The sequence below is a fragment of the Apiospora marii genome (assembly GCF_038362585.1).
Source record: "Apiospora marii strain CBS 49790 chromosome Unknown utg000001l_segment0_segment0, whole genome shotgun sequence".
In the NCBI taxonomy this organism is placed as follows: domain Eukaryota; kingdom Fungi; phylum Ascomycota; class Sordariomycetes; order Amphisphaeriales; family Apiosporaceae; genus Apiospora; species Apiospora marii.
The window spans coordinates 4564953-4591763 of record NW_027117372.1 but is presented as its reverse complement, the minus strand read 5'-3'; the positions used below and the strand labels follow the sequence as shown (position 1 = coordinate 4591763).

The following is a 26811-nucleotide window of genomic DNA, read 5'->3' as shown; positions in this document are numbered from 1 at the left end:
CCAAAATATTGTATCCCATTTTCTTGTTTAGCCTTATTCAGTATGTTTTGCTTTCGTCCCTCCTTGGCTTGCATATATTCTGGTGGTAGTGGTGGTGTGGTGTGACGCTTTTCTGGCGCCTGCGTATCTCGGGTGGCCACGGTACATAGCCCCCTGCCCACGCACTCCATGCGCTGTCACCAAGGTGCCCAGGAGTTTGGCATATGTCTGGCTTTCTCCCTCTCACATGCAGCGACTCTACTTTACTTCCTCGTTACTTGTCATTTCTTGATGACTGTCATGGCTTCGGAAGAGTGTCAACAAACTGACAGTGGATTCTTTCTTCATCGCTGTTTCACTTCCTAAATATGACTATTCTTCTTGCGTCGCTGACAATCTCGAGGCCACTTAAGCTAGACTCTCCTCGATCTTGGCCACCTCCGCCATGCCCGACCTGCACGCCTCCTTCGCCCCCGCCCCCGCCTCCAAGTACGGCCGCCGCGGCCTCATCTTCCCCTCCGCGTCCTCGATGCCCGCCTTGGGCGCCGTGTAGATCGCCGCCGCATACTTGACGCTCGCGATGCCGCTTTTGCACGGCTGCTCCGCGAGGCTCTGCTTCTGCTGCAGCGCGAGCGCCTCCTGGTGCTTCCCCGCCCGCCATAGCCGGTAGATCTCGAGCACGACCCGCGGGAACACGTTGCCGAACGCGCAGATGCACCCGGCGCTCCCGCTCGCGAGCCCGCCCAACAAAAAGTCGCTCTGCCCGCCGAACGTCGCGAACGTCTCCGTCGGCAGCACGGCCGCGAGCCGCGTCACCTTGGCGACGGAGCCGCACGTCAGCTTGACGCCGACGATCTTGGCGGGGTGCCGCTGGGCCAGGCGCGCGATGGTGGCCGAGTCGAGGTCGATGCCGTTGCAGACGCCGGGGAAGTTGTAGATGACGATCGGAAGACGGGACTTGGCGGCGACCTCGTCAAAGAAGCCCTCGATCACGGCGGGGGTCGTGGCTTTGCCGAAGTAGGCTGGCGGCAGCAGGAGGCCGTAGTTGGCGCCCGCCTCGGCGGCGTCGTCGATGAATTGGAGGACTTGGCGCGTGCTGTGGCCGGAGACGCCGACCAGCAGCGGGTAGTCGGGCCCCACGGCTTCGCGCGCTAGGCGGACCAGCTGGGTGCGCTCCTCGCGCGTCAGCAAGAAGGTCTCGGCGTTGGTGCCCAGGATCACCAAGCCCGTCAGGCCCGTCGAGGCTAGGTACTTGTAGTACTTGGACTGGTCCTCAGGCAGGAGCTCGTCCGTGTCCGGATCGAAGAGGGTCACGGCGGGGACCCAGATGCCGGGCTGGGGGACTGTGGGGATGGTCATGGTAGCGGATGGCGGGGGTGGGGTTGAAGTAGGTTTGATGAGGGACGTCAATCAACAAACACTACGATAAGCAGTTCGAATTGAACTAAAATCAAGGACGCAATCGTTTGCATAAGATAGTAGAGGAACTGTTCGTTCAGATGCCTCCTCAGCATTCCGTCTCACCTCATCCTCTCTATTTCTCCTCACAAATCTCAAGTGCCCCTTCCAGGCGGGAGCCGAGCATTGGCACATCGCAAGTGGATCCCCAAATGCTCCACTTCTCGGCCACCATTGACACGATACATCTACCCCGTCGGTCTTTTTCTTCACGACAACCGACTATGTGTGTGGATTCAGCTACTTCTATAGACAACCGACTATGCAGACAATACAGAGTATATTACAATGTCACGGCGTCAGGTCAGTACCCTAGCCAAGTCCACTAAACCGCCCCCCATCCAAGCGAAAGAACGAGGATGTCAAGTCAGCGTCTTGACCGTCCACTAGAGCTTACCACACCTCCCCACCCTTACCGATGACAACTTTTGAAGTCATAGTTCGTCAAATGTCAGAAAATGCCGCATTTCCCACCTCGGCCTCCTATTTCCGTTTCTGTCTCCATTCCCGTCACGGCCTGTCCCGTCACGGGCTGGGCCGCCGCCAAGCACGCGAGATGCGCGCTTATCTTTGCCTAAGATTACTCCACAGGAAGCAGTCCGGTGCATGAGGCCAGCTCCGGGTCGCTGAGTGGTCACCGCCTCTGTTCGGGCGAGCGACTCGCAGTGTATATTAGCGAGACTTTCCCCTTTCAGGAGATCACCTCGACGGCAAGATTCGAACTGTTCCGCGATCTCTTACACTATGCTGATACGGGTGGAAAAGAAAGCTTTGAATGGGGACAAGATTAGTGTAGGGGACCAATCGCTGATTCCCACATCACGAGCGGTTGCAGCTTTGGCTGCATATGTATGCACGAGAAGCCCAATCTATCATTCTCCGTCATGGAATAAAGTCGCTCCTTGAGATCGGCGAGCATTTGCTGCTCTTGATAAAGCCTTTCTTGTCACGGTGATTTTTCATAGTTTCCAAGGCACAATTGGACCCTCTCTTCATGTACAACCTGCTCGGATTCCTCGCCGACTAACTGCCACATTGAACTTCCATCGCAGGATTATAAACAGTGATCGAGATGATGCGGGCATGGTCATCAAGACCGGCTGCGAGACACCAATCTCATCAACAGGCGGCATATTCCAGGCAGACCTATTTCAACAGCTACGGCTTCGACAATATGGAAAGACACCTTGATGAGCACAACGAAGGTCTCAAATGCCTCATCAATGACGAGGAGGCCATGGCTTACGACAGGCAGAACTTCAATGCAGGCCATTTCATGACCAGGGTGGGAGAAGAATGCGAGAAAAAGCGCATCTTCATTTGCTGCGACGGCACCGGGAACAATGCCTCAGGGACCGTCGACCCGCTCACCAACGTGGCCAAGCTTGCGCGGGCGGTGGACCGCACCGGCAACGACTCATATAATATACCGTCTCCGATCGCTGTAGAAAGGCACCGAGGCGATGCACGCGAAGAAAAGCGCTTCGGCAGTGTTCGTCAAATTGTCTACTACTCAAGCGGCGTCGGCACTCGGTCTGCATTAATTACTGACAGCCTATACGCATCGGCCTTTGGCAAGGGTTAGTACCCGTTTATATTCATCTTCATGCTTTCCATTCCTTTTACTTTTACCTGCTCGGTTGCTCTATCAGAGAAATGTAAATGTAATATTGTATGTATATGTTATTTCCGGTTACATATGCTAACAAATCTTGGATAATAGGATTGAGCGGGAATCTTCTAGACGCCTATTGTTTCCTATGCAATAACTACAACGCTAGCTCGGTGCTTGACGAAATTATCCTCGCTGGGTTCTCTAGGGGTGCATTCACTGTTCGATGCTTGGCCCGGTTCGTCAACGATGTTGGTTTGCTTCGAAGGTCTGGATTGGCCTTCTTGCAGACCGTGTACAAGTTGTGGCGAGATAATGCTGGATATTCGCCGCCCCGATGGTTGGCCCCATCAAAGTGGCCAAAAGAGTATAAAAAGTACTTTGAGACGCTGATTGCTTTGACTAAAGGTTGATTCTTTACTGGGCCCAAGTCTAAAGTTCGAATCAAGGTCCTGGCTGAATGGGATACAGTCAGCGCCATGTGGGGGGACCCTCTATCGTTCGTGGGGAATAACGTTCCCAATAACGTGGAAAACGCCTTCCAAGCCGTATCTCTTCATGAAAAGAGAAAGATGTTTAGGCCCATGCTGTGGGAAAGAGAGGGAAACCAGGAAACCAATGCCAACATCAAACAGTGCATCTTTGCAGGCTGTCATTCAGACATCGGGGGAGGGAACACAGATCCTGCATTGTCATCCGCATCGTTTTTCTGGATGATGGGCCAGATTCAAGAATGTGGTTGCGAGGCTGCATTCAACCATGACACAACCACTTTACTATTCGCTATACCGTTTCAAGTGAAACGGAAATGGTGGGGTTGGAAACGACCCCCAGTTGGTCTTCGACTACAATCTTTCGCAGAAGGTAAGTCAAGCCCCGAAGCCTTAACACCTTCGGAAAAAATCCCGAAGACGCTGGCTAAAGTTTTGCTTCTCAAGGTCGAGTTAACGAATCTCGAAGGGGGTGGTATGCTGCTGTTTACTGGTTATCGCTGGGCCTATGGGATGGGAGACGTGACTCACTCTGGGAAGAATATCTGGAAGAGGGAGGCACTAGAACAACTCTTTCCGAAATGGGTGGCGCTGACGGAGGTCGAAAGAGACAGCCCATCGGGTTGACAGTTCACGTCACGGTCCGGCTACTTTATGAGCACAGATACCGGAAACCGGCCGTCGCAAAGGGCGATAGACGACTGCGATGCGGGCTATTCACGAAGTACCGACCCGAAGAGCAACGTCCAGCTCTGGGTACGTGGAGATGGGTCAAACGAGGCACCAATCCAAACATTTTCCTCAAGGAGGACAAGATGGGAGAACATGAGAGGTTCCTCTCTCACTCACTCCTCGAACAAGCCAAAAGAATTCATTGCATGAGTCCTACCGAGGATTGGAAGCCCAAACAAGATCTCATTGATACGGATAATGAATGTAATTGGACGACAGTCAACGAAGAGTCGAAGTGGGATCCTATCACTAAAGATTGTACCTACGAGCAAACCTTCATTAGTCTTCTCGAGGAGACTTTAGAGGCCCATACTGGTGAAGGCGGGAATCCTGATAGGGGCAAGCACAATGGCAACCAACTTTCTGGTGCGATTCAATTCTCCAATCCCGAAGGAGAAAAGGCTACCCAGAAGAAAAAGAATGATTGATGGGCTAGAAGGTTTCGTGGAGGATGTCCTTTGTATGGGAAATATCAGTCATTCATTACACAGCAACAGGTTCTGGTTATCACGACTTCCGATTTAAAGGCCATTATTATCAAAAACAAGAACGGTTCAAAAACTTGCTTCTGTGTTGTTGAGCTCGCTGTCCTTCCCGTCAGTGATAATGCCATCATATAGTTAGGTGCTTGCGATTTAATAGACTTGTTTCCAATGAACACCATCACCAAAACCACGCATCCCCCACCAGGTTGTTCTCTCTCGCATAATCACAGCACTAATGCCTTCACAGTTCGTTGGTGACAATGCTTACTCCACTGTTGCAACCATATTGGCGGCAACGCAAGGTGGAGACAATGACCATTCATAATTATCCCATGCTCCATGTAAGTGATGTGGCCGTACGTACATCATCACCTACTTGAACAGTACTGCCACCACAGTGAGTATAAGACTTCCGGTTTCAATAAAAACTTAGGCAGTGGCAGATCACTAGATGCGGTTTCTCTGGAGAGTTGCTTCTATTGAGTTGTGTCTGAAACAACCACACCAATCACACCCTCAAACCAGCCTAACTCGTCAGGTAGCTCCCCGGGATGCCATGCTCATCCCACCGAACCACATCCGCCCTCCTCGTCTCCGCGACCCTTTCTCCGTACAGCCTCCCCTCTTTAAGCTGCAGCCACAGGACGTCCCGCAGCACCGTCCCCTCGTACCAGTAATTGAACCGGCGCCGCGGCTTCTCGCCCACGCTCGGCGCGATCACGACGACGGGCTCCCGCGTGTAGACGACCGCCTCGTCCCAGCCGTACAGGTCGCCGTCGCAGGCGAAGCTGCGCATGACGGTCTCGTAGTCGTCGCTCCAGAGGCCGCCCGGGTGGAAGAAGCAGCCCAGGTTGGTCGGCTTCCACGAGTTGAGCACTGAGCCGTGCCGCAGCAGGCCCTGCTTCCAGGCGTCGTGTACCAGGTCGCGGTATCTGGGCAGGATCGTGGGGTACGTCAGGTTGGTGACGGTGAAGGTGAGGTCGGGCCGCGTGGAGACGACGGCCGGCAGGAGGCGCAGGCCGGCCATGAGCCGGCCCTCGTGGGCGCGGATGGGGCAGGCGATCTGGCGCCAGTTCGGGTGGATGCCTGACCGCTCGTCGCGAAATTCGGCGACGAAGATCAGGCCAACTGTGGCGCCGGGGATCATGGCGCCCGGGGGAGATTCCTCGAGCTGGTCGGCCAGCTGGCCCGTCTTGGCGCCGCTGTTGGATACGACGGCGACGTGGGAGCCGTGGGGAATCTCCTGTAGAGCGGCGCGGACGGCATAGGATACCTGGTCCCAAATCGCGGCGCGCCGTCTCTTGGTGGGGTCGGCCATGATCTCCCGGAGGGACGGAGGCTCGCGGGTTCGGTCAATGACGGAGTCGTGTAGATTATGCAGGCCCGGGAACTGGGGCTCGCGGCGTCCAGGGTGGAGCTCGTCCTCCATGCGGTACATGTCGTCCGGCGCGACTACGGGGTACCCGTCCTGCTTGCAGATCTCTGTCTTTACCGGCCGAGCTGTCGGCGAGGGCTTCGTGTTGGTGCCCTCCTTGCCGAATCTGCCCCGGAGGCCGCCGTCAAGGGGGCTAAGTCTGGGGGTCCAGACCTCAGTGGGTCCTTGTCGTCGTTGCTGCGCTGGGGTATTCGTGGTGATCGCCATCATGACTGAAAGTGTTGATTCCGACTTAGACTGTCTAACCCGTAATGACTGCTGGGTATCAAGCATGAAAGGTGTTTTCATTCCTCTCGGGGTGTAGCATGCTTTTTATAGACGATATCGGTCAGAGTGAATGCACAAGCAATGCGTCGGATCACACGCGCCCTGACGCAAGGTGATTCAAGGGACTCAATGTCGCCATCCGTACTCTGTTTACATAGCCTTCTCCTTGATTGTTGGTCAGTGAATCACTCTTTCATGGTGCAAGCGCTGCTCCCACCAGATGATGATGTTGTGGACATACCATTGAATACTTGGTGCTATGAGAATAAATGTTTATTCCGTTGATTATGATATTTTATTGGATAAAATCACGTGTCAGTTAGTCATAGGAAGTAGTATAGTACTGGAAGCAACGCTATCTCCATTAAGCGCATATGAAATGACAGTGCATAATCCAATGTCGGATTGAATCTAGAAAGAGCTGTCTGGCGAGCGGCCCGTCTTTCAGGGTAAGAGATATAGAGCATTATTCAATTGGGGCCATTAGCTTAAAGTCCATACTTTGCAGTTAAGGTCAAGCACCAGGCCACCGTCACCCCTTAGCTGTCGGCACCCCCTTTTCAAATAAATAGACCCCTTATCACCAGACTTCTAATATATATAAGGGGGATTAATTTTTATTTATTTAATAAATTAAATATATTAATTTCTTTTTTTTTTTTTTTTTTATTATTATATTATTTTATAAGGAGTGTTTTAATATTGCGATTTATAATATATTAAGCGGGAAGTCTTAAATTAAAGCGGTTTAAAATTACTATATCCTTTATAATACTTTAAAAGATTATTTTATAAGTTATCCTTTTAAAATCGAGGTTAATTAAAAGATATAACTCTTTTCTTAAAATAAAGAACTTTTTTTTATTAAATAAACCTTTTTTTAAATTAGTTTAAAATTTATATTAATTTATATAATATTTTAATTTTATATTTCATGTTTTTTAATTATTAAAGGGTTTAATTATTAATTTAATAAACGTTAAATAACGCGTTTTTTAAAATATTACCCTTTTATTAAAAGTTATTAAGTTATAATAATAAATTTTTAATGTTTTTAATATATTTTAAATAAAGTTGTATAATAATTTTTTAAAAGGTTTAAATACTTTTTTATTTAATAGATTCCTTTTTATTATTAATAAAATGTTAGTAAAATTAATACTTTTATAACTTTAAATAAAGGCTTTTTTATTATTAAATTAATTAAATATAAGTTTTTAATAAAGAATAATAGCGTTAATTATAAATAGATAATTATAATTAAAGCGATTAATATTATAAGCTATATTATCTCCCTTTTAATTATATTTAAAGGCTTTTCGATTTAATTATTTATATAAGGATTAAGCTTTTAAAATTTCTTTAAAAGGTTAGATTATTAATTTTATTATTTTTATATAATTTAAAGAGGTTTTAAAAAGAGCTTAATAAAATATATATAATAATAAATAATAACTATATATAAAAGGGAGATTTTTTTAAGGTTTAATTTAAGGTTTATAATAATATATTCAAAGAGAGAGTAATTCGATTAAGGTAATAAATTACGAGTATTTTTTTAAAAGAAATTATTAAGTTAATAAATAATAGGTTTCGTCGGTTAATTATTATCCGAGTTATTAAGAGAGTAAAGGAAATTAAAAGGAATTAAAAAATAATAGAAAAAGGATTTAATAAAGTTTATATATTAAGGAATAATTAATAAATAAAGGATTTAAAGTATATATTAATTAAAAGGAATAATATTTAATTTAATATAATAAAGTGATTATTATTTTTAAAAGTTAGTAAAAGTGTTAATAATTTAACGATTTAAATTATATAATTAAAATAAAAAAATATTAATTTAAAAGTTAATTTAAAGAAAATAAAGATTTAAAAAAGGAAAAAGGTTAATAAAAACCTTAATAATCGATTTATATATATATATAGTATTAAAGGGGTTTAAAAAGAGGTTATAAAAAAGAGGTTAAAGAAGTAATAAAAAAAGCTAATAATAAAGGTTAATAAAGTAATTAAAATTAATTAAAATATATATATTAATAAAGAAGGTTTAATTTAAATTTATATATATAGTTATAAATAATATATATATATAGTTATTAATAGGTTTAATTAAAAGTTAATCGTTACCGATAAAACGAGGTTATTTTAATAAGTATTGGTTGCTAGGGGGTAACGGTGGCCTGGTTATTAATCTTATGCCACATTTTCTCACGATTGGTTGGCCATGCATGCCAGGGAGAAGCTACCCTAAGCCGTTTAACGCATCTGCCTAACCGAGCTCCACATCCTGGCTATGCCATTCCTGCACACCGTGATATACGGACAGCCCCCCGATAGTGCGACTGGCATTCCTTGGATTGCCAGTCGAGTTCGGGGACGGCATCTCGTGTCTTTCTTGCTTGATTTCATGCACGCTCAGCAGCTGACTCGGAACGGCCGGCCAAGAGCAATGTAGCCAATGGGGAGTCTGACCCGGAGAAGAAGCAACAACGGTTTGACGTAACCCGACCATCACGCTACAGGTAAGCCGCACTCGCTTATCTCGTGCGTCAACAATAGCCGGGACCCCAATTGCTTCCTTTTGGCAGTAGGGGTCACCCCGCGCTTCCCAGAGAGACCCTTCGCATTCTGGCGCCCAGGACGCGGGGGAGTGACCAGTTTATGCCCGATGCATGGCTCACTGCTTGTGGCAAAAGGTTGCGCTTGCGTGCATGGGGATCCAGCCATATGCAAGCCACATCAACGGGGGAAACACAAAATCGCCCTATCAAGAACCAGAAGCGACTTGAGACATCTCGTAAATGACTATCGCTCCTTGCGGCTGAAAGAGACTAAGGTGACTTCCCACGCCCTCGTGATGCCTACACATATTAATAACGTGATTAGCTTTTAGTTTTTTTTAGTTTTTTTTTTTGTTTTTTTTTTTTTTTTTTTTTTTCCCTACGGCACCTGCGTCACATCACAGATAAGAGAATATGCATAATTCTGGATTCATAGTCAAAACCCGCATCAGTTAAAAGAGTACATGAATGACTATACCGTTATATTTATAGATCAACAGGGAAGCTTGGTGCGGAGCCGCAAACTGCCAAGGGGAGTCACAAAAATCTCAATTTTCGCCACCGCAGAGCATACACTCGCAATCGGAATCATCCCAGATTGGATTTGAGGGTTCGTTTGCTTCGGTGCAACGAGTCTTTTTATTTCTAGAGAGGATGCGAGCCGCTTCAAAATCAAGACCTTTCTTCTAATAATCTCTGAGCGCCAGGGCAGTCTCGGACGTGCTGCGCAAACCCCTCCCTCGACCAAGCCCGTTGTGTCAGACCAAACAGAACCTTGGATGGCCGGTACTCTTGCCCGCGATACTCGGGGGGTATGGAGGCTCTCATGGATGCCTCTGTCGCGGCACTAAGTGTCGTAAAGTGGTGATTCCGCCAATTCCGGAACGCATTGTTGGTCCTCTGGCAGCCCAGGCACCACCGGGCGTGCTCGAGCGTGCCGTCTCGGGTCAGGACAGGAAACGGCATCGTCGCCATGGTGGAGTATGCGCACAGCGTAACCCTCTTGTCCCAGAGGCCGCCGCGGAGTGATGACAAGGATACGCCGCCATCGTCATCTCCATCCCGGTACCAGTCGGGGCGCGGCCTACCGCGGTGCGCCCCGGTCCAGAATCGCGCGTAATCGCGAGCCTTCTCGCCGGCGCAGCCCCTCAGCACAGCCTGCTCTGCCTGGGCCTCGGAACCGTGCACGGCGAGCCCGAGGTTTCGGGCGGCCTGCGCGGCGACGGCCCGGCCGTGGATCGGCAATTCGCCCCACCACGCCTGTCCGTTGTCGTGGACCATGGCCTTCCTGACGTGGACGGTGGGCAGCGAGTCGGCCTGCTCTTTGGTGAGACCGCAGTACTTCTTTGCGTCGGCCCGGTCCATTAGCCGGAGGCTGGGATATTGTTTCCGGCACCCATTGCAGCACCTCTGGCAGGTCGGGAGGAAAAGAAACGGCCCGGCCTCGCCGCAGATGGCGCATTCCTCGGCCCTCAGTACATCATACAGGTTGGCAACTGTGTGTTGGCCATGGATGCCCAGGCGGCGGAGCGCCTTGACGGCGTCGGGGACGAAGCGGAGGATGTCGCGGTATTCGTGGCAGGACCGTACATACCCGTTGGCCTGGATGGACACTCGGGAGAAGCGCACGATGGATAGAAGATCCATCTGTGCGACCACGAGTAGTATGAGCTCGGGCGGCAAGCGGCCCAGTATGCCCAGCGATGAGGGGGAGAGACGCAGGTGTTCGTATGTGAATGGGAGGTTGCGTGGGAGCTTGGGCATTTGGCCCTTCATTGCTATCATGCCATCGAATTTTCCTGTCGCCCACAGGCGATCGTGGGGGATCTGGACTGACGTTTCCATGATGGATTTCAGCTTGGAGGGGAGGCAAGAATATTTTCTGATATCCTGATCCTTTGATATCGTCGTGCCTGTCAGAGCTGTTGCAAATGCGCTGGGGCGGAGGCAAACGATGGGCTCGAGTATTTACGTAGTAAAGATGGCAATATCAAAGATGGAGTTTACTTGGTTGGCTTTTTGAGGAAAGAGGAACAGCAATCGGAGATGTTAAGCTTTGCTCCCTGACTTCCGAATGTGCGGAAAATTACATTCAGCGTCTACTGACTTGTACGCAAAGTGTCTCGGTTCTATTTGTGAGATATGGCTCATTTTTTCCCTTCCTGTTTCTGGATTTTATATTGATTTCTTCCTAAGGCAGGAAACCCATAATGAGATACGGTTCATGTTTTACCCAATATTACCAGAAGTCAATTTGACAACGATCCGGGAAATGACAAAAAGCTACAATGAAAACGTTAACTACATATCCAGGTGAAGCTGAATATTTGAAATGTTGGAAGCGGATATTTTGGTTCGAAGGAAATTCGAAATACCGTATGTTCCAACTTGATACTTCAGTGCACTTTTGAACAATCTTATATTCGCAGGCCAGAAGATAGGCAGGGCTTACATTGTGGGACAGAAATAATTTATATGTATGATCTCTCGCACCGTCTTGTTTTTGGATGGCTAACCTTCTTGAGGTCAATGGGCTTCAATAGATCCGACTGATAATCGACCGAATATTTGCGTCGTTCCGTGGCATTTTCGATTCAATCGTGACTTACGCTTTATAGAGGGACTGATATAGGCGCAATCGCTGCGCGCCGGGGCAGTGTCGGACGTGTTCCAAGAACGAATCCCGCGACCAAGCCCGCTTGGCCATACCCAACACAACCCCCGGGAGCCAGTACTTCTCGGTCTGATACTCGGGGGGCACCAGGGCCTTCCACTCGCCTTCGACTTGGTCCATTTCATCGACCCAATGGGCCAGAATGTACTGGGTAAGGTCGCAACCGCGACACCACATCGCCGTTCCCAGCGTCGCGGTTGGGCGCTTGGTGAGCGTGGGGAAAAGCATCGTAGAGGCTTCGGCCAGCTTCCTCGAGTCGAGGCTCTCGGGCGGCTTGGGGGTGTCATCAGCTTCGTCCCGTAGGGACCGCCGAAGCCAGTTGTGGCGTGGCGACGCGCGGTGGGCTTCATGCCAGTACTTTGCCCTCTGGGGGGCGATCATTCCTTTGCCCGCATGGTTGACGGCTTGGGCCAGCGCCTCCTCGGAGCCGTAGACGGTGAGAGCGAGGTCCCGGGCGGCCTTGGCGCTGACGGCTTTTGGGTATAAGGTATGCGGGCGGAGTCTGGTGGCCTCCCCCACAGCACCGACCATGCGGGGTGGGAGGTGGAGAGCATGGAGTTCTTCACACTGCTGCTTGGAAAGGCCATAGTACCGCCTTGCCTCAGACGGTCGGATCAACCTCAAGGCCGGGTAGTACGCCACGCACGCCTCGCAGCATCGCTCGCAGGTGGGGAGGAAGAGTAGGGGGCCGCGGTCGCCGCAGGTCGCACACGCGTCTGTCCGGAAGACGCGGTGTATGTCCGCGATCCGATGGGTACTGCTGAGACCGAGGTCCCCAAACGTCTCGAGGACCCCGGGAACGTGCGTCAGGAGGTCGCGGTACTCGAGACACGCACGCACGTAGGCGTCTCCCTGGAAGGAAACCCTCTGGAGGCGGGTAAGGGACCGGAGGTCCAGCTGTCCCACGATCATGAGCAGGACCTCGGGCGGGAACCTGTCGAGAAGGCCGAGCGACGAGCTGCTGTAAGATCGGAGCGGATCCGTGCGAGCCGGGAGCGTCGTCCGAACAGTGGCGCATCTCCCTCCGGCGAGGATCCCGTTGGGAACCCACGCAAAGCGAGAGATGAGCTCCTCGGCGTCATCAAACACATTTGCAGCCATGACTGATATGGATTTTACTATTTTGAGGTGACCTGCTCTTTGTGAATACTTTGTTTCTGCCTGGGAGCCTTGGTATGAATTAAAAGAAAGAATAAGGAAGAGAAGAAGAAAAGTGGAGTGAGAGACGTGGGTGATTCGAATGGCTAAGGATTACACGAAGTAGTGGTGTACATCAACTAGGTGAAGTAGAAGGATCATGAATGAGAGAACAAGGACTGGCCTTGAAACGAAGTTGGAGATATATATTCTTTTTTCCTGGATCGAAAGGTCTTGGTTTACTCGACTGAATGATCCGCATTACGCATGGTATTTATCTAGATGTGTTGGACTGGATTTAAACCAAGCATCGTGAAAAGCTAATTTGGCAACCTCCAGGCAATGCACCGAGACGGATGGAAATCATGCATTTAGCTTCTGCGGCATGTTGGCTCGTTTACCAAAGTTCTTGAAATACACGGAAATGGAACGTTTAGCATAGGCAATGTCCTCTTTACAGATAACTGTCTTTGCTTAGCCGACATATGGCACGGAAGATCACCAAAACAAAAGGGGGGAGAAGTGGAGAATAGCTAGCTGCAACTGGTTTGTCTGCCAGATTGTACAGCTTGAAGCACATCACAATGGGGAATTCGATTAACAACGGATATGCACACATTCTCTCGCTGTATGATCTGTATTACTGCTTTTCGCTTTTATCTGAACAAACTTGTACACGGGTATCACAGAAATCAACGCTAAAATGCGCAACATTGCATCGTTGTCCCCCGCCGCCGCAGCCATTTTTCAACCGCAGCACAGATTCCCCAAGCTTCTGTCGGGACATGGAGAAACAATCCTTCTTCCCTGGGTGTAGCTCGCTCTCTTCAGCTCAGGTTGGTTTGGTTTTGGTCTTCATCTCTCATTTGACCATACTCTCCCGCAGACCCTTGGTCCGCAGCGTAACCCGAAGCTCCCCATCCTCAAAAGGCGGCGTCACCTCCACGGTGCGCGGACTCGGCGCTCTCTTAGGCGCGGCTCCAGCGCCCAGCTTGCTGTCGTTACCCTCAATTCCTCGCTGCTGCTGCTGCTGTCCCTCGAGGGCCTTCCGAAGCTCGTCCCGCTGCTTGGTGGCTGCGTCGCTCTCGGCACTGCCCCTACGACTACCACCGGCACTGCTGCCACCTCCGCCACCGCCGATATCTTCCACGCTCATGCGGCCCTTGAGTTTTCCCGCGAAGAGGCCCCTGATGCCGCCGCGCTTGCGCTCGGGCAGCTCGTCGGTTCCAGCGCTGCACACGTAGAGGAGGTACTTCAGGTTCGGCAGGGTGTGGCGGATGTCGACGACCTTGAGACCGGAAGCTACGCAGAGGGCCTCGATGTTCTTGTTCAGCAGGAACCATCCATACTCGAAGCGGTACTGCGCGGTGGCCCCGCCCCGCAGGAAGAGAGGGAAAGATCGCTGTGTGTCGGCAATCTGCGAAATATCGTCCCGTATGCTGCTTCGCGAGCCGTACACGGAGATAGGATACGGTAGCGGCACCGAGAGGTAAAACTGTAGCAAGTTCGTGACCTGGGCCACGAAGCCCAGCGCCGCAGACAGGGCGTCATCGGATGCGGTGGACGAGGTAGGGTCGTAGTTGGTGTTGGGCAGCGGCAAGCCGCAGATCTGAAAAGCAAGAGGCGGGGCCGCAGGGGCCTGTGTGATGGGAAAGACGCGCGTGAGTTCTTCGCAGATGCGCCGACGTTGGCCCCGAATCAAGTCGTTGGTCGTGGCGATGGCGTCGCGGGAGGCAGGCAGCTTTGCGCGCGCATGCTCGACATCTTGCTCGACGCTCTCCTGGGCCGCGCGACCTTCGGCTATGGCGGTGCGTCGGGCGGCGATGGAAGCCTTGAGTTGGTCGCGGCGGGCCTCGGCAGCTTTCAACTTGCGCTGTTGGGAAGCCACGCTCTTGTTCACCAGCTTTACCTTCTCTTCCTCTGCGGGGAGGGCGTCCGGGGGTATCTTCTCCAGCACTGTGTCAATCTGACCAGTAACCGACTCGCAGGTAGCAAGCGCATCCTGGATGGACGCCTCCAGATTCGAAAGCTTCATCAGAGCATTGTGGGACGAGGTGGGCAAGGCAGGGCCTTGCTTCGGATCGGGAACTCTGCTAGGAAGCTCAAGAGTGTAGACGCCGTCGATAAGGTGAAAGACAAGACAGTTCGGCGGGAATTGGTGGTTAATCAGCGATCCGATAAAGTTGAGCTGGCGAAGGTCGACCAGTTCTTCCAGTAGAAACAGCCATTCGCCGCGACGTTGTGCCCAGACCTTGACGGTTACTTGAGAGGATCGAGAGATGTAGGGATCAGCGTGGGTCAATTTAAAGAAATTGAAGTCGAAATTCTAGCCATGCAGTTTTATTAGTGCCCGTGATTTTTCCATGGTTTATTGTCGGAGTCCTTGAGGGTTCCCGTACCGTTGATCGCGTGCCCACTTCACTGATGTAAATCGGGTCATCCACGCCTTGGACATGCAGAGAAAAGAAGACATCAGCGGCCCGGCTCTCGATGGCCTCCTCCAGCTGCTTCTGACGCGTGACGGGGCTCTTGTTGGCAAGGTTTGTGCTTCGTCGCCGAGGTTTAGGGGGTCGATGGCTCAGATCGGAGGATGAGGCGGAGTGATGAAGCTGGGGCGCATTCTTAAGGCCGTCGAGCTTGTTCGGTGAGCCTCTGCTGAGATCGACATCGTCGGTAGTCGTGAACGCGTGCCGCTCGAAGGTCAGGTTTCGGATATAGATTCCGTGCAGGTGTCGCAATCGGCGATTCTGGGGCGTTAACAATGGCCGGGTCGACTCTCGGGAGAAAGACATGTTGTTGGGAAGCGAGCTGCGGCGAACAACAGCAGCAACAACATTCCTTGGTGAAGTGGGTAAAGAATGCAGGTGGGAGTGGAAGCTTGTGCAATTGATCAATGTCTTTCTGGCAACGATACACCAGGCCCAATCAGACGCCTAACCCTTGCTGCGAATGGGTTGCAGCTGGAGCCATGCATGTGAATTCCCACGACTTCCGTGCAACAGACGTCTCGAGGGTGGGTTGTGTGCGTGTTGTCCAACAACCAAGTGGGATGAACTTGAGATCCAGTCGGAGGCCTGGTGTTGTTAGCTCATTACCTAAAACCGTACCGCCTAGACAGCTTGACACAAGCCCCCAGAGCAACGTCATTACCAATTGGCGCGATCCCTGCAGCATGCTACCCCAGCTGTTCGGTGGATCTTGGCGGCATTAGGCGGCAGAATGCATGCTGTAAGGAAGTACCTCCAGCTCAAGTCAGGTGGGACATGGAAGAGAGCACCAGCTACGGCTGCTATGGGCATTATTAGCTGCCTCGGGATATTCCATGGCTTGAGCTGGTAGTACTTACACACAAGCTTACAGCAAGTCTGCGACAACTTCTCCAAACCTTTGCGATAGCTGGTCGCAAATTCGCCGATGTATACTGCGAATCCCATCACAAATACATACATACTAGGCGAATATTACTCAACTCCTTGTGCGCCGACGCCCGGTCTTTTTGCAAACTCCCCGCGCGATCGGCCGTGATGTTGCTCGAGAGCTGAAAGAAGCCTCTCGCCCGCCCAAACTATTGCCATTACTCGTCAAAACCATGAAGCGCCTCGGCTGTTCAATCCGGCTTGGATAGCCAGCTAGCTAACTTCGTTCGACATGTACAACCAGGGCTCCTCCAAGATCATGCGCCGCCTGCTCGGCCGTCCCCAGAGCGACTCCACGACCAACGACAACAGCAACCTGGGCCCGACGAGTTCGCCCCTCCCGACCTCGTACCGCCCGAATCAATCGCAGAATGTCGTCTACCAGGCATCGCAACCGATAGTCTGCCTCGATCGATCGGCCGACGGTCGCCTCGCCGTGCTGGGCGGTCGCGACATCCTCAAGACTATACACATTGACGGGCTCCACGTGCGCGAGGGCGTCGATCTCCGCGCCTACATCCAGGCGCAACAGGCCAACCGCTCCTCCAGTCTGGGGAACCAGCTGGCCATCAAGGATGTGAAGTGGTCTTCGAACCACGAGGGCGAGCCCACCATATTCACCGCTTGCGCCAGCGGCCAGATATTTCAGTACAACGTCAGCCGCCTTGGGTCCGCGACGCCCGGTGGCACGGTTCTGGACGTGATTCAAACCCAAGAGGAGTCGCGGCAGATCAACAAGCTCGATAGCAACCCGCACAAGAGCTCACTCCTGCTGTCAGGCGGCCAGGAGGGCATTGTGCGGCTCTTCGACGTGCGCAGCCCCCAGCCAACAAGAAGTGGCCAGCTTACGTTTCATGCCTTCAAGGCTTTCCAGGGTAATTCCGAGGGCATTAGGGATATCAAATGGTGTCCCAAGGACGGATTCATCTTCGCCTGCGCCACTGACTCAGGCGCCATTCTAAAGTGGGACGTCAAAAAGGCGAATGCGCCGCTTCTGAAGATCAATGCCCATGCCTCGCCGCGCGGTACCTCGTCTATTTCCTGGCACCCTGATGGAAACCACCTGATCAGCGGTGGGTTTGACAGAAAATGCCATGTCTGGGATATGTCTACAACTGCCGAGAGGAGGCAGAAGCCACAGTGGACGATTTCGGCACCAGCGCCTGTCAGCGTTGTCTCGTGGCGACCGCCGTTATGGTCGGCTACTGCCCAAGGGAAGCGAGCGGCTCAGGTTGCGGTATCTTACGGCGACAGTGGCCACGGCAAGAAGTACGGTATATCCGGCGTACATATTTGGGACCTTGGCCGTCCTACGATGCCGTACAAGGAAATCGACAGGTTCGAGATTTCTCCGAGCGCCCTGCTCTGGCATGACCAAGATCTTCTCTGGACTGCAGGTGTAGATGGCATCTTTTCCCAGTCCGACGTCGCGTTCGCTCCCAAGACCATGGACAGGCAACCACTCTCCAGTGTCGACTTTTCCCCCTCGGGTGATGTAGTCATGATGCTGGAAGAAAGAGCACACCCCCCGAGACCCCGCCCAACGACGGCTGTACCCGAAGTACCCTCGTCCTTCAGTACCAGCCCTTCTGGTCAGATGCTGAGCGTAAGCCGGAGTGACTCGGAAGACGACGTGGTGGGGAGTTTCCTTGGCCCTCGGAAGCGTGGCGGAAGACGGCGGAGACCTAGTGTACGCTCCGCGCAGGTTTACAACACCACACCTCCTTCCGGCACCGGCACGGAAGAGCCCATCATCTCATTGGAGCAGGCTATCAACTTGACAGGAACGTTCAAGCCCCAACAGATCATGGCAATTGGACGGGTGCCTGTAGCTTCGAAGACAGCCATCTACCAGTACCTCGCATCTCATTACCTCGAAGCCTTGGAAAAGGGTCTTCCGGTGGATGAAGATGAACGGCCTCTCAATGAGAGAGTCGCAGGCATCATGGACCATTATGCACGAGCTGCAGAGACTGTCAGTCAATTTCGACTTGCCCAAACATGGAGGATCATGGCCTACGCGGTGGACTTGTTACTCACGCGAAGGTCTGAATACCATCTGGAGATGCGAACGGCACGACGTAAGAACTCGAAGCCCAACGGTCTCCTTGAAAAGTCGGATTCGAAAGCGAATCTATCCAAGTTTGGGGTCATGCCACAGCTGAAAGTAAATGGCGAGGCCTCGCCGAGAAGGGCCACGTCCGTCTCCTCGATGGAAAGCCGCCAAACAACGAAGAAGTCCCTCCTAGCCGAGGAGATTGATAGCGAATCGAATGCGGCTACACCGCTGGCTCGTCCAGTGGAAGATAACCTCCCTGAAGACCACCACCAGTATCGGTCTTCTGGTCAGACGCTAACTCCGGTTCAGGAGGTGGAGAGCTTTACTCTCCCTCCCAACCTCAACGCGAACCTGATCAACGCGGCCCAGGCCGAGGCGCTGGCGGGTGGGCGGAAACGTCTTGATTCGACACCGATATCTGAAGACTCGCATGACAGCCAAATATCAAGCACCGAGGGATACGACTTCTACGACTTGGAAGCCGTCGACGTGTTGCCGAAGGCCATAGATATGCCCAAGAAGAGAGAGCCACTATCGCTCGACTATGCTGGACCCAAGACCCCAGGGGGTAGCAAGCAACGTATGACAGTGGCCCGGCACGATTCCGACGAGAGCTTCGCCCAGATATTCTCGGTGTCGGATACAAGCCACGACACCAGCGTGTCCAACTCCTCTTATTCGCGTATGCCCCCGCCCGCTTCAAAGGGGCAGCAGGCGGAACCCAAGAGCAACTCTGGTTCCCGCTCCACGCCCGAGGAGGAATACGAAAGCCGCATACGCGGCAGGCAACTCGATGCCCTCCCGGACCAGAAGAAGCAATCAGTTCCTCGGGCGCCCGTCCGGCAGGATTCGAGCGACCTCGGCGAGATCTTCATGATCTCGCAGACAACAGCGGACAGCCTCGAGAGCGACTATTCCCCGCACATTTCCCATGAAACATCACAGCACCCCATCGAGCACCCGGCTCCGAGGCTGGAGGTGATGCGATCCATGTCGCCACGTAAGACGTCGAACGAACGCGTCGCTCTGGGGAGGCCGGAAGAGCAGACCTCCAAGACGGTCATCGAGACGGACTTTATGCCGTGGCTGGACGACCCCGACTTCCCCTTCCCTCTGCTCTCCGACACCAACGCCAAGACCCGCGCCGTCTTGCCCCCGCTGGACCCGTACAAGCTGCTCTCGCGGGCCCTCGAGTTCGAGGCGCAGCACTCGGCGCTCAACGCCTCGGCCATGATCCTGCTGCTGAAGCCGCTCGTGCCCGACGAGGTCATCGACACGGGGCAGGCCACGGCCATCCTGACCCACCACCACCAGCGCCTCATGAGCCAGAAGCTCTTCGTCGAGGCCGCGCTCCTGCGCAATCTCTGCGTCCGCGACTGGCCCGACGGCATCGACGTCTGGGGCGACAACTACACCTCCATCTTCAACCGCGCCCAGCAGCGCGTCAACGTCGGCTTCACGTGCTCGCAGTGCCACAAGCCGCGCGAGATCGACCGCTCGTCGGGTAGCAGCAACGGGGAGCCGAACGCCGCGGCCATCTGGAAGTGCGAGCGCTGCCGCGCGACCATGGCGCCCTGCGCCATCTGCGGACACCGCGACGCTACGGCCTCGGCGATGACGCCGCTGCCCGTTGCGGAAGCCCTAGCTCGCACGGATGATGCGGAGGATGACTCGGTGCTGGCGACGTGGTGGTACTGTCCCGGCTGCGCGCACGGCGGGCACGCGACCTGTATACAGGGCTGGCACGCGCCCGTGACGCCTCCTTCGACGCCACCACCCAACAGCAGCGGCCGGCAGCGGGCCGGCACTACTAGTGGTACCTCGACCCCTGGCGGCGGCGGCAACAGCAACTACAACTTCATGTCCCTCCTGCAGTCCCACGACACCGCTGTCCCGGAGACGTATAGCGACGGCTGCTGCCCCCTCGACGGCTGCGGCCACGCCTGCCTCCCCGGCAAGTGGCGCAACGAAACCAACATCGGCAAGGCCGAGGAGCTGGGCCGCGCCGTGCGGGAGCAGACGCGCGCCGGCACGCCCCTGGCCTCGGCCTCGGCGTCGGTGTCGGCGGCGGCGCTGCAGCGGCAGCAGCAACAACAAGAGACGCCCTCGTCCACGTCGTCCTCGCGGCGGCATAGCACCGCCGCTGCGAACCCCATCGCGTTCGAGCCCTACGCCGGCTCCGCCCCCGCCGTCGTGGGCGGCGTCCGCAGCGACATCGTCGAGGTCTCCCAAAGCCGCGCCGTCGAGGGCGTGCGGGAGGCCCTCGCGCTCGCGGGTATCGGCCGCGTCGGGACCGGAGGCAGCGGCGGGAGCGGCAGTGGCGAAAACGAACCGGACCGGCTCTCGTCGGGCTATCATACACAGAACCGGTCCGCGGGCGGCGGCATCATGAGCGTCCTCAGCTCGAGCCCCGGGCGCGTGACCAGCCATCTCGCGACGGCGTTCAATACCAGCGCCAATAACACGAGCCACAATACCGAGTCCGCGCCCGCGACGGCGTATGGGGGACTCGGGTCTGGGTTCGGGGCCGGCGGCGGGGCAGGCAATAGCGGGAGTGGCAGTGGTGGGACAAAGTCTGATCGCACGGATCGCGAGAGGCGGAAGAGTGTCAAGTTTGGGGGGGTCACGGAGGATGGCCGCGGGAGATAGGGTCTTCGTGGTTGGAATTTGAGCTGATCGAGAGATAGAGAATGCTACTCACTGTAAGATACGATACTACCTACGCACCGAGAAAGCATTAGGCGGGAAAGTCTAGCTTCATTGTCAATTACGCTCAATACCATAGCTAGCAGTGGGAGCGGGCATGCATGGCGTTTGGGCAGGATGGATGGGCTTCATCATCAATCATGTACAATGTATATCTACGTTTCGCTCATTTATCTTTACCTCCAGGTGCATGTGCGATTAATACTTCGCATCCAAAAAAAATTAAGCATGAGCTGACAGGAACAGCAAACACGATTGCAGGATTTCCAAGTCACTCCAAACGGAAATAGCGAAAAGTACAGAGTAGTTTTCCAAAACGAGCAATATGTCATATGCCATTATCGTACGCGACGTGAAACCATCTCCCTCTCCTCCGCCCTCAACCGCCCTCGGGACGTGAGTGAGAGAAGATGTATGCATGTATACAGGAAGTAGTATGTATAAAACAGAAAAACAGCCACCACCAAGTAATGGTAGGTGGGTGGGTGGCAATCGAACGACGAAGATGATGACGAACAATCAGTGGTATCTGCTTTGCCCGCGGCGGCAACAAGCAAGCGCGTGGAAGCCCTCATGAGGGAGAGGGGTAGAGAACAAATTATAGAAAAGCCGGCAACTCCATGCAAGTTCCAACCAAGACCAGCCAACCAGCCAATTCTTCTTCTTCTTCCTCTCTCTAATCTTGAAGACGGAGCGGAAGGGATACAAAAGGCAGACCATCCCATACAATTTGTGCAGGTCCAAAAAAGACCCTTTATAAAATGCACACCGGGAAGGGGGAAAAATAAGAACACCTAAAACGTTTCAACCATTACAAAACAAAGGTCTGTGGGGGTGTAGGAACTGATTAGCATCCCTCGCCCCGTCACCGCCAGACCAGCCCCTTGTCCTTCTTGGCGCCGCCCGCCAGCATCGAGGAGCCACCAATAGTGATCCTACGGCTGTTCCTGGCGTTGCTGGGCCCCGACGCGTCTCTCTCCTTGCTGCCGCGGCCGCTGCCGCCAGTCGACTTCTCACTCATCGGACTGCTGCCACCGAGTTGGCTCCTCTCGCCGCCGCCGCCGCCCCGCAGGCTGCTGCTAAATCCCATGCGACGTGCTTGGCCGAGCGTAAAGGCCCTATCCTTACTGTCCTGGCTCATGTCGCTCGGCAAGCATGTAATGGGCGGGCTCCTACGCCGCTCAGCACTGCCGCGTCGCAAACGGCTGATGCCGTTCGTAGCCGAGGCCAGCGGTCCCGTATAGGCGCTCGTGGGCTTGTTCGACGCTCCGGACAGAGATCCGATCGACGATACGCGCCTCGCGTTCGACGCCCCGCCGATAGAGAGACGATCGCGACGCTTGGTGGCATGGAGGGCGGACCGGAGTTTGCTCGTGTCAATGAGAGTGCTCGTCTCCGAATCGGAGTTAGCGTTGGAGGGAGGGCGGTTCTCATTGTTCGACGGCGAACTAGTCGCAAACGAGGGCGTAGGGAGGAAGGACGGCTTGGGGGACACGGACGTGCGACCGGATGATGTACGTCGGTAGTTCGGGGGCGAAATGATGTTAGCAGATTGCGACAGATCCCGAAGCGGGCTGGCCCGACCGTCCTCAGCAGGGGCCAAGCTCAGGGTCATCGTCGGAGCGACTGGCGAGCCGCCGCCTGTACCGATGCTGGAGGTCCGTCCTTTCGACAAGAAGCCCGCCTGGAACCGGCTAGGTCTCGCGGTGGGAACGGAAGAGATCTCGGGTCCCAGCAAAGAAGTGTTCGAGTCATCGTTAGAGAGGCTCTCCAGATAAGCCGAGGCCACGGGAGGAGGAATACTCTTCTCGGGCGAGGGCTGCTCCGGACTGACTTCGAACTTCTTAGGCGTCTTTTCGTACTCGGCCAGTGCGCCGGACTCGCCATCATCATCTCGCCATCGCACGCCCCGTTGCGACTTCTTCTTTACGGGTGTAAATGAAACCTTCGGGGCAGGGTTGACTGGTGCCTTCCGACGCCGCGGTGACCTCCTAACCGGAGATCCTTGCTCCTCGACAGGTGCCGACAGAACAGGAATGGGAATAGGTTTGCCGATATCTGGCAGCAGGTTGGCGGCCTTCTTGCGCTTGGGGGTTCCTCGTTTAGACGGAGAGAACCTCTCCACGGGCATCTTACCACCCTCGGGCTTGACAATGTGTGACGCAGCCGAGAATCCGGTATCCAGCAGACGGTTGATAATGGTCTTGGCGTGGGTAATAGCCTCCTGCTCGTCCATGTGCATCGTCTCTGCGAGTGAGGCCATGATTTCGAATTGCGCCGTGAGAAGAACCTGCATCATGCCTGCGTCTCCTGCCTTGTCCTGCTCCAACACTTCACGGTACGAGTCGCGGGCGAAGTTAGACTTGAGGAGCTCGGCCTCACGCTGTAACCTCGAGACTTCACCGGTATCGGCGTTGCCATTGCTTGTGGGAAGCTGGGTTATGCTGTGTTGCAGGGCTGTGTCGATAGCACGCTCCCAATTCGTATTCTCCAGCTTCTGGTGCAGGTGGTGCCGGCTGTTCTCGAGCTCAAGCTGGATTCCTTGCGCCGTCTTTCGCATCGCCGCGAAGTTGCTGGGCAAGCATTCCTCATCCTCCTTGGCGTCGCATACGGTATCGAAGGCGGCAATCCAGGATGACAACAGACCAATCCTCCGCTCGATGCATCGGAGCTTCTTCAGGTGGTTGACCTTGTCCTGTCGTTCGGGTGCCGAGTTTTCGTAGGCGATGCGGATCCGCTGGATGCCTTCCCGAGCCGACACGTCCCTCTTCTCCAGCTGCTTCTGGAACTTGGCGAAGAAGATCTTCTCGTTGTCCTTCTGCTGGGCCCTCAGGTCGTTAATCAGGGCCATCTGCTCGTCAATCTTGACCAAGAAGTCCTTGACGTGGCGGTTGACGTTGAACACGTTCCTCGTCACCTTGGTCTGAATGTTCTTGGCGCGGTTGGCGTAGCGCAGGGTATTTTGGGTCTCGTCGAAATGCACGCTCGAAGGGCTGATACACACAATCATGACGGTCTTGCAGTTGCCTCCCAGAGAGAACTTCAGCAGACGCGTCAGCTTGCTGTTTCGGTACGGGACGTGACTGCTCTTGCGGGGGTCACAGAGGGCATTGATGCAGCTGCCGAGGGCCAGCAGCGATTTGTTGATGTTGGCACCCTCCATCAGGCGCTCTCCCCGGTTCTTGGTAGCGCTGGCTCGTTCGCTACCGGCAAGATCGATGATGCTGAGTGTAGCCATAGTGTGGGGTTCGTTGACAGCGGCGTTCCGGTCCTTCTGGGCCACGTTGATTTGGAGCACGGCGTGTGATCGTGACGAGGTGGCGTTGGCCTCAGTGGGGGAAACCGTCCGCCATTCGTTTCCTTGCACGATCATGTCCATTACTTCTTGCACGTCTTTGGGATGATGGCTTGTGAGGCCGGCGACCGTGACGCCCGCGTTGGCGTCCTCCCTCAGCATCAGACCCGTCTTGCTGCCACCGGGGACCAGCAAATCTCGAATCGTCTCGTTGTAGATTTCCAGGTAGGACAGGGTGATTTCGGTGTGCTTCTCGTCGCTTCTCTCGCTGATCTTCTCAAACAGTTCCTGCATGGTGAGAAAGATGATACCAGGCATTTGGGCTGTGCCGGTGATGGTGTGCGTTTTGCCGCAACCAGTGGCGCCGTATGCGAAGACCGTGGCATTGTAGCCGTCGAGGACGTTGTCCAGCAGGCCCTTGGTAGTGCCTTCGTAAACCTCGTTTTGTGTGGTGTTGTCGTCGAATACGCGGTCGAAGGCGAACAATTGGTCCTTGATTTTCTTGCCATTGGGGACGACGGATTTCGAGAACTTTTGGACCGGGTTGTCCTCGGGCGGATCAAATACTCTGACGGGCCGATACTGTCAGTATTGTTCCTCTTGCTTTGCTTTGGGGTCACGGTGATGTGTGGGCGGTACTTACAGGCACCTGTCATCGACAACCTTGATGACGGATCTGATGCCGCTCTGCTTGAGCTTTGGTGTAGGGACGCCTGCTAAAGATCCGTCTCCAAGAAATACTGTGCCATCGTCGATTCGGTGTAGTTGTGCTGCTTCCCTTATCGTGAAGGGTCGCACTCGTACTGGTTGCGAGTCAATCCATGTTTACGCCCTTGCACCATTGAGCAAGTACTCACCAGCGACTGTGATGGATGAAGCCCCCGGGTCCGGCAGTGGCATATTGGGTTGGGGTTCGCGTACATCAATCCGTTGATGCTGTTGTGTGGTTGATTGGCGGTTGGGCGCGCGGGGAGGAAGGTGATGCTGCTGTTGTTGTTGTGATTCTACTTGTTTGGCGGTTCGAGGTTATCGATAGTGGGACGGTCGTCCAAATGGTGTCAAGGAAAGTAGAAGAAAGGCAAAAAAGCTGCAATGGCAAGATGACGATGTATGTAAAGACAGAGACAGTGTGTTTTGGATATGTCCCCTCGGGTCGGCCTCTGCTACAAAAATGGGATGGTTGCAGTCCGTCGTCATTTCACGCTTGGAGACGGGTCCTCAGCTCACTTTTTGTGTTATGGGCACTGCGTGCTTTTCGTGCTGCTTTTGGCTCTAGCGCCTTTACCACAGCAACCGGGAGCCAAGATAGCCTGGCAAAAGGAGGAAAGTGGGGGATGGAGTGGAGCGCATCAAAACAAGACACAGCTTCCAACGAACGGCCGTTGATTCGTAGCCTTGCCAGCTGTTCTAGCGCCCCCTTAGGGCGGCCTTGGCGCCTAAACGTCACAGGCTTCGGCTCCATTTCTAGTGGGATGGCAACTTCAGAGATCAGACAGAATAAGACACAAGGCACAAGACACGGGACTAGCCAACAGTTAGCAGATGGTAACACGGCAGATTCCAGTTACTTGAGCCTTATCTTAACAACATCCGTTTTTTCATGTCTACTTAGAATATATTTGGTCATCTCTGTCAAGTGTATGCAGCATTGGCACCGTGTTGTTTTGATTGAATTGCATACTTAAGGTACGTGTAGGCAGGTCCCTTTGGATGTTGGATCTGGGGAACATGGGGTCCATTACAGTCACTTTTGAGAAGACGGGGTTGCGGAATTGGTTCATTGGATAAATCGGGGTCTTCTTTCTCGGTACATAGTAGTGATTAGCTATTGCAACTACACAAGGCGAGGATGGCGCGATTCCTCCAGAAGATGGCTCGAAGCTGGTGTACTGGGCGCGACACGCTGTCTTCCTCGGATCAATCAATATGATCGGAGTTTGGCGAGATTTGCGACGATTGCTGCTCGCGAATCTCAGGCCTTTCTCTAGCTCCGCTCCAAAGTGCCCCACACGAGAAAAGGATGCATAACATAAGATCCGCCTCAACAACTGCCCAGTAAAGGGGCCTTGACTAGGGAGGTTTCTGCAATCCTCCGTGCTCGATAACACGAGACCACAGCAAGATGTAAGGTGGGTTTCGTGAGATGACTTGGTCCGGCACTCTCCGAGTTGTAGAGATCCATCCGCCCTGCTAACGGTCGGGGAGAATCGCGACTTTCCGATTGATTGGTCAGTGCCACGGCTTCGCAACCCACACCTGCTGTGTTCACGTCCGCAAATCAGCCTCTCCTTCTTGATGGCAGCATTGTCGATTTATCTTTACTTGCCAGTCTGAGCCGTTACTTCTTGGTGCTCCCTTTCCCCGTGATCGATTCCGAAGCTGAAACCCAGACTCCAGAAACTGCCTTCTCAAAAAGTTACTGTATGGTGAGGCAACTAGCTCCGGGCGTTTGGGCCGTGCCGGCTCTTTAGCCACGGAGAATTTCCGTATGCGCAGTG

The 26811-nt window shown here is 53.4% G+C and overlaps 8 protein-coding genes across 8 annotated transcripts; 2 read left to right on the top strand and 6 right to left on the bottom strand.

The window, feature by feature from the left end:
- Positions 1-387: 387 nt before the first annotated feature.
- On the bottom strand, positions 388-1338 carry PG985_001481 (uncharacterized protein; the record flags this gene model as incomplete). Its single annotated transcript, XM_066821250.1, has 1 exon — positions 388-1338. The coding sequence occupies one exon, from the start codon at positions 1336-1338 to the stop codon at positions 388-390; it is 951 nt and encodes a 316-aa protein (XP_066692129.1).
- Positions 1339-2611: 1273 nt separating this feature from the next.
- Positions 2612-4700, top strand: PG985_001480 (uncharacterized protein; the record flags this gene model as incomplete). The annotated part of the gene is made up of 4 exons (XM_066821249.1): positions 2612-3017; positions 3161-3457; positions 3521-3913; positions 3988-4700. 4 exons carry the CDS (start codon positions 2612-2614, stop codon positions 4698-4700), a joined length of 1809 nt encoding a protein of 602 aa, XP_066692128.1.
- A 583-nt stretch (positions 4701-5283) lies between these two features.
- Positions 5284-6399, bottom strand: PG985_001479 (uncharacterized protein; the record flags this gene model as incomplete). The annotated part of the gene is made up of 1 exon (XM_066821248.1): positions 5284-6399. One exon carries the CDS (start codon positions 6397-6399, stop codon positions 5284-5286), a length of 1116 nt encoding a protein of 371 aa, XP_066692127.1.
- Positions 6400-9698: 3299 nt separating this feature from the next.
- Positions 9699-10871, bottom strand: PG985_001478 (uncharacterized protein; the record flags this gene model as incomplete). The annotated part of the gene is made up of 1 exon (XM_066821247.1): positions 9699-10871. One exon carries the CDS (start codon positions 10869-10871, stop codon positions 9699-9701), a length of 1173 nt encoding a protein of 390 aa, XP_066692126.1.
- A 760-nt stretch (positions 10872-11631) lies between these two features.
- PG985_001477 (F-box domain-containing protein) lies at positions 11632-12612 on the bottom strand (the record flags this gene model as incomplete). The annotated part of the gene is made up of 1 exon (XM_066821246.1): positions 11632-12612. One exon carries the CDS (start codon positions 12610-12612, stop codon positions 11632-11634), a length of 981 nt encoding a protein of 326 aa, XP_066692125.1.
- A 1087-nt stretch (positions 12613-13699) lies between these two features.
- PG985_001476 (uncharacterized protein) lies at positions 13700-15629 on the bottom strand (the record flags this gene model as incomplete). The annotated part of the gene is made up of 2 exons (XM_066821245.1): positions 13700-15163; positions 15237-15629. 2 exons carry the CDS (start codon positions 15627-15629, stop codon positions 13700-13702), a joined length of 1857 nt encoding a protein of 618 aa, XP_066692124.1.
- An 856-nt stretch (positions 15630-16485) lies between these two features.
- Positions 16486-20961, top strand: PG985_001475 (uncharacterized protein; the record flags this gene model as incomplete). The annotated part of the gene is made up of 1 exon (XM_066821244.1): positions 16486-20961. The coding sequence occupies one exon, from the start codon at positions 16486-16488 to the stop codon at positions 20959-20961; it is 4476 nt and encodes a 1491-aa protein (XP_066692123.1).
- A 922-nt stretch (positions 20962-21883) lies between these two features.
- PG985_001474 (uncharacterized protein) lies at positions 21884-25213 on the bottom strand (the record flags this gene model as incomplete). Its single annotated transcript, XM_066821243.1, has 3 exons — positions 21884-24881; positions 24957-25116; positions 25171-25213. 3 exons carry the CDS (start codon positions 25211-25213, stop codon positions 21884-21886), a joined length of 3201 nt encoding a protein of 1066 aa, XP_066692122.1.
- Positions 25214-26811: the final 1598 nt, after the last annotated feature.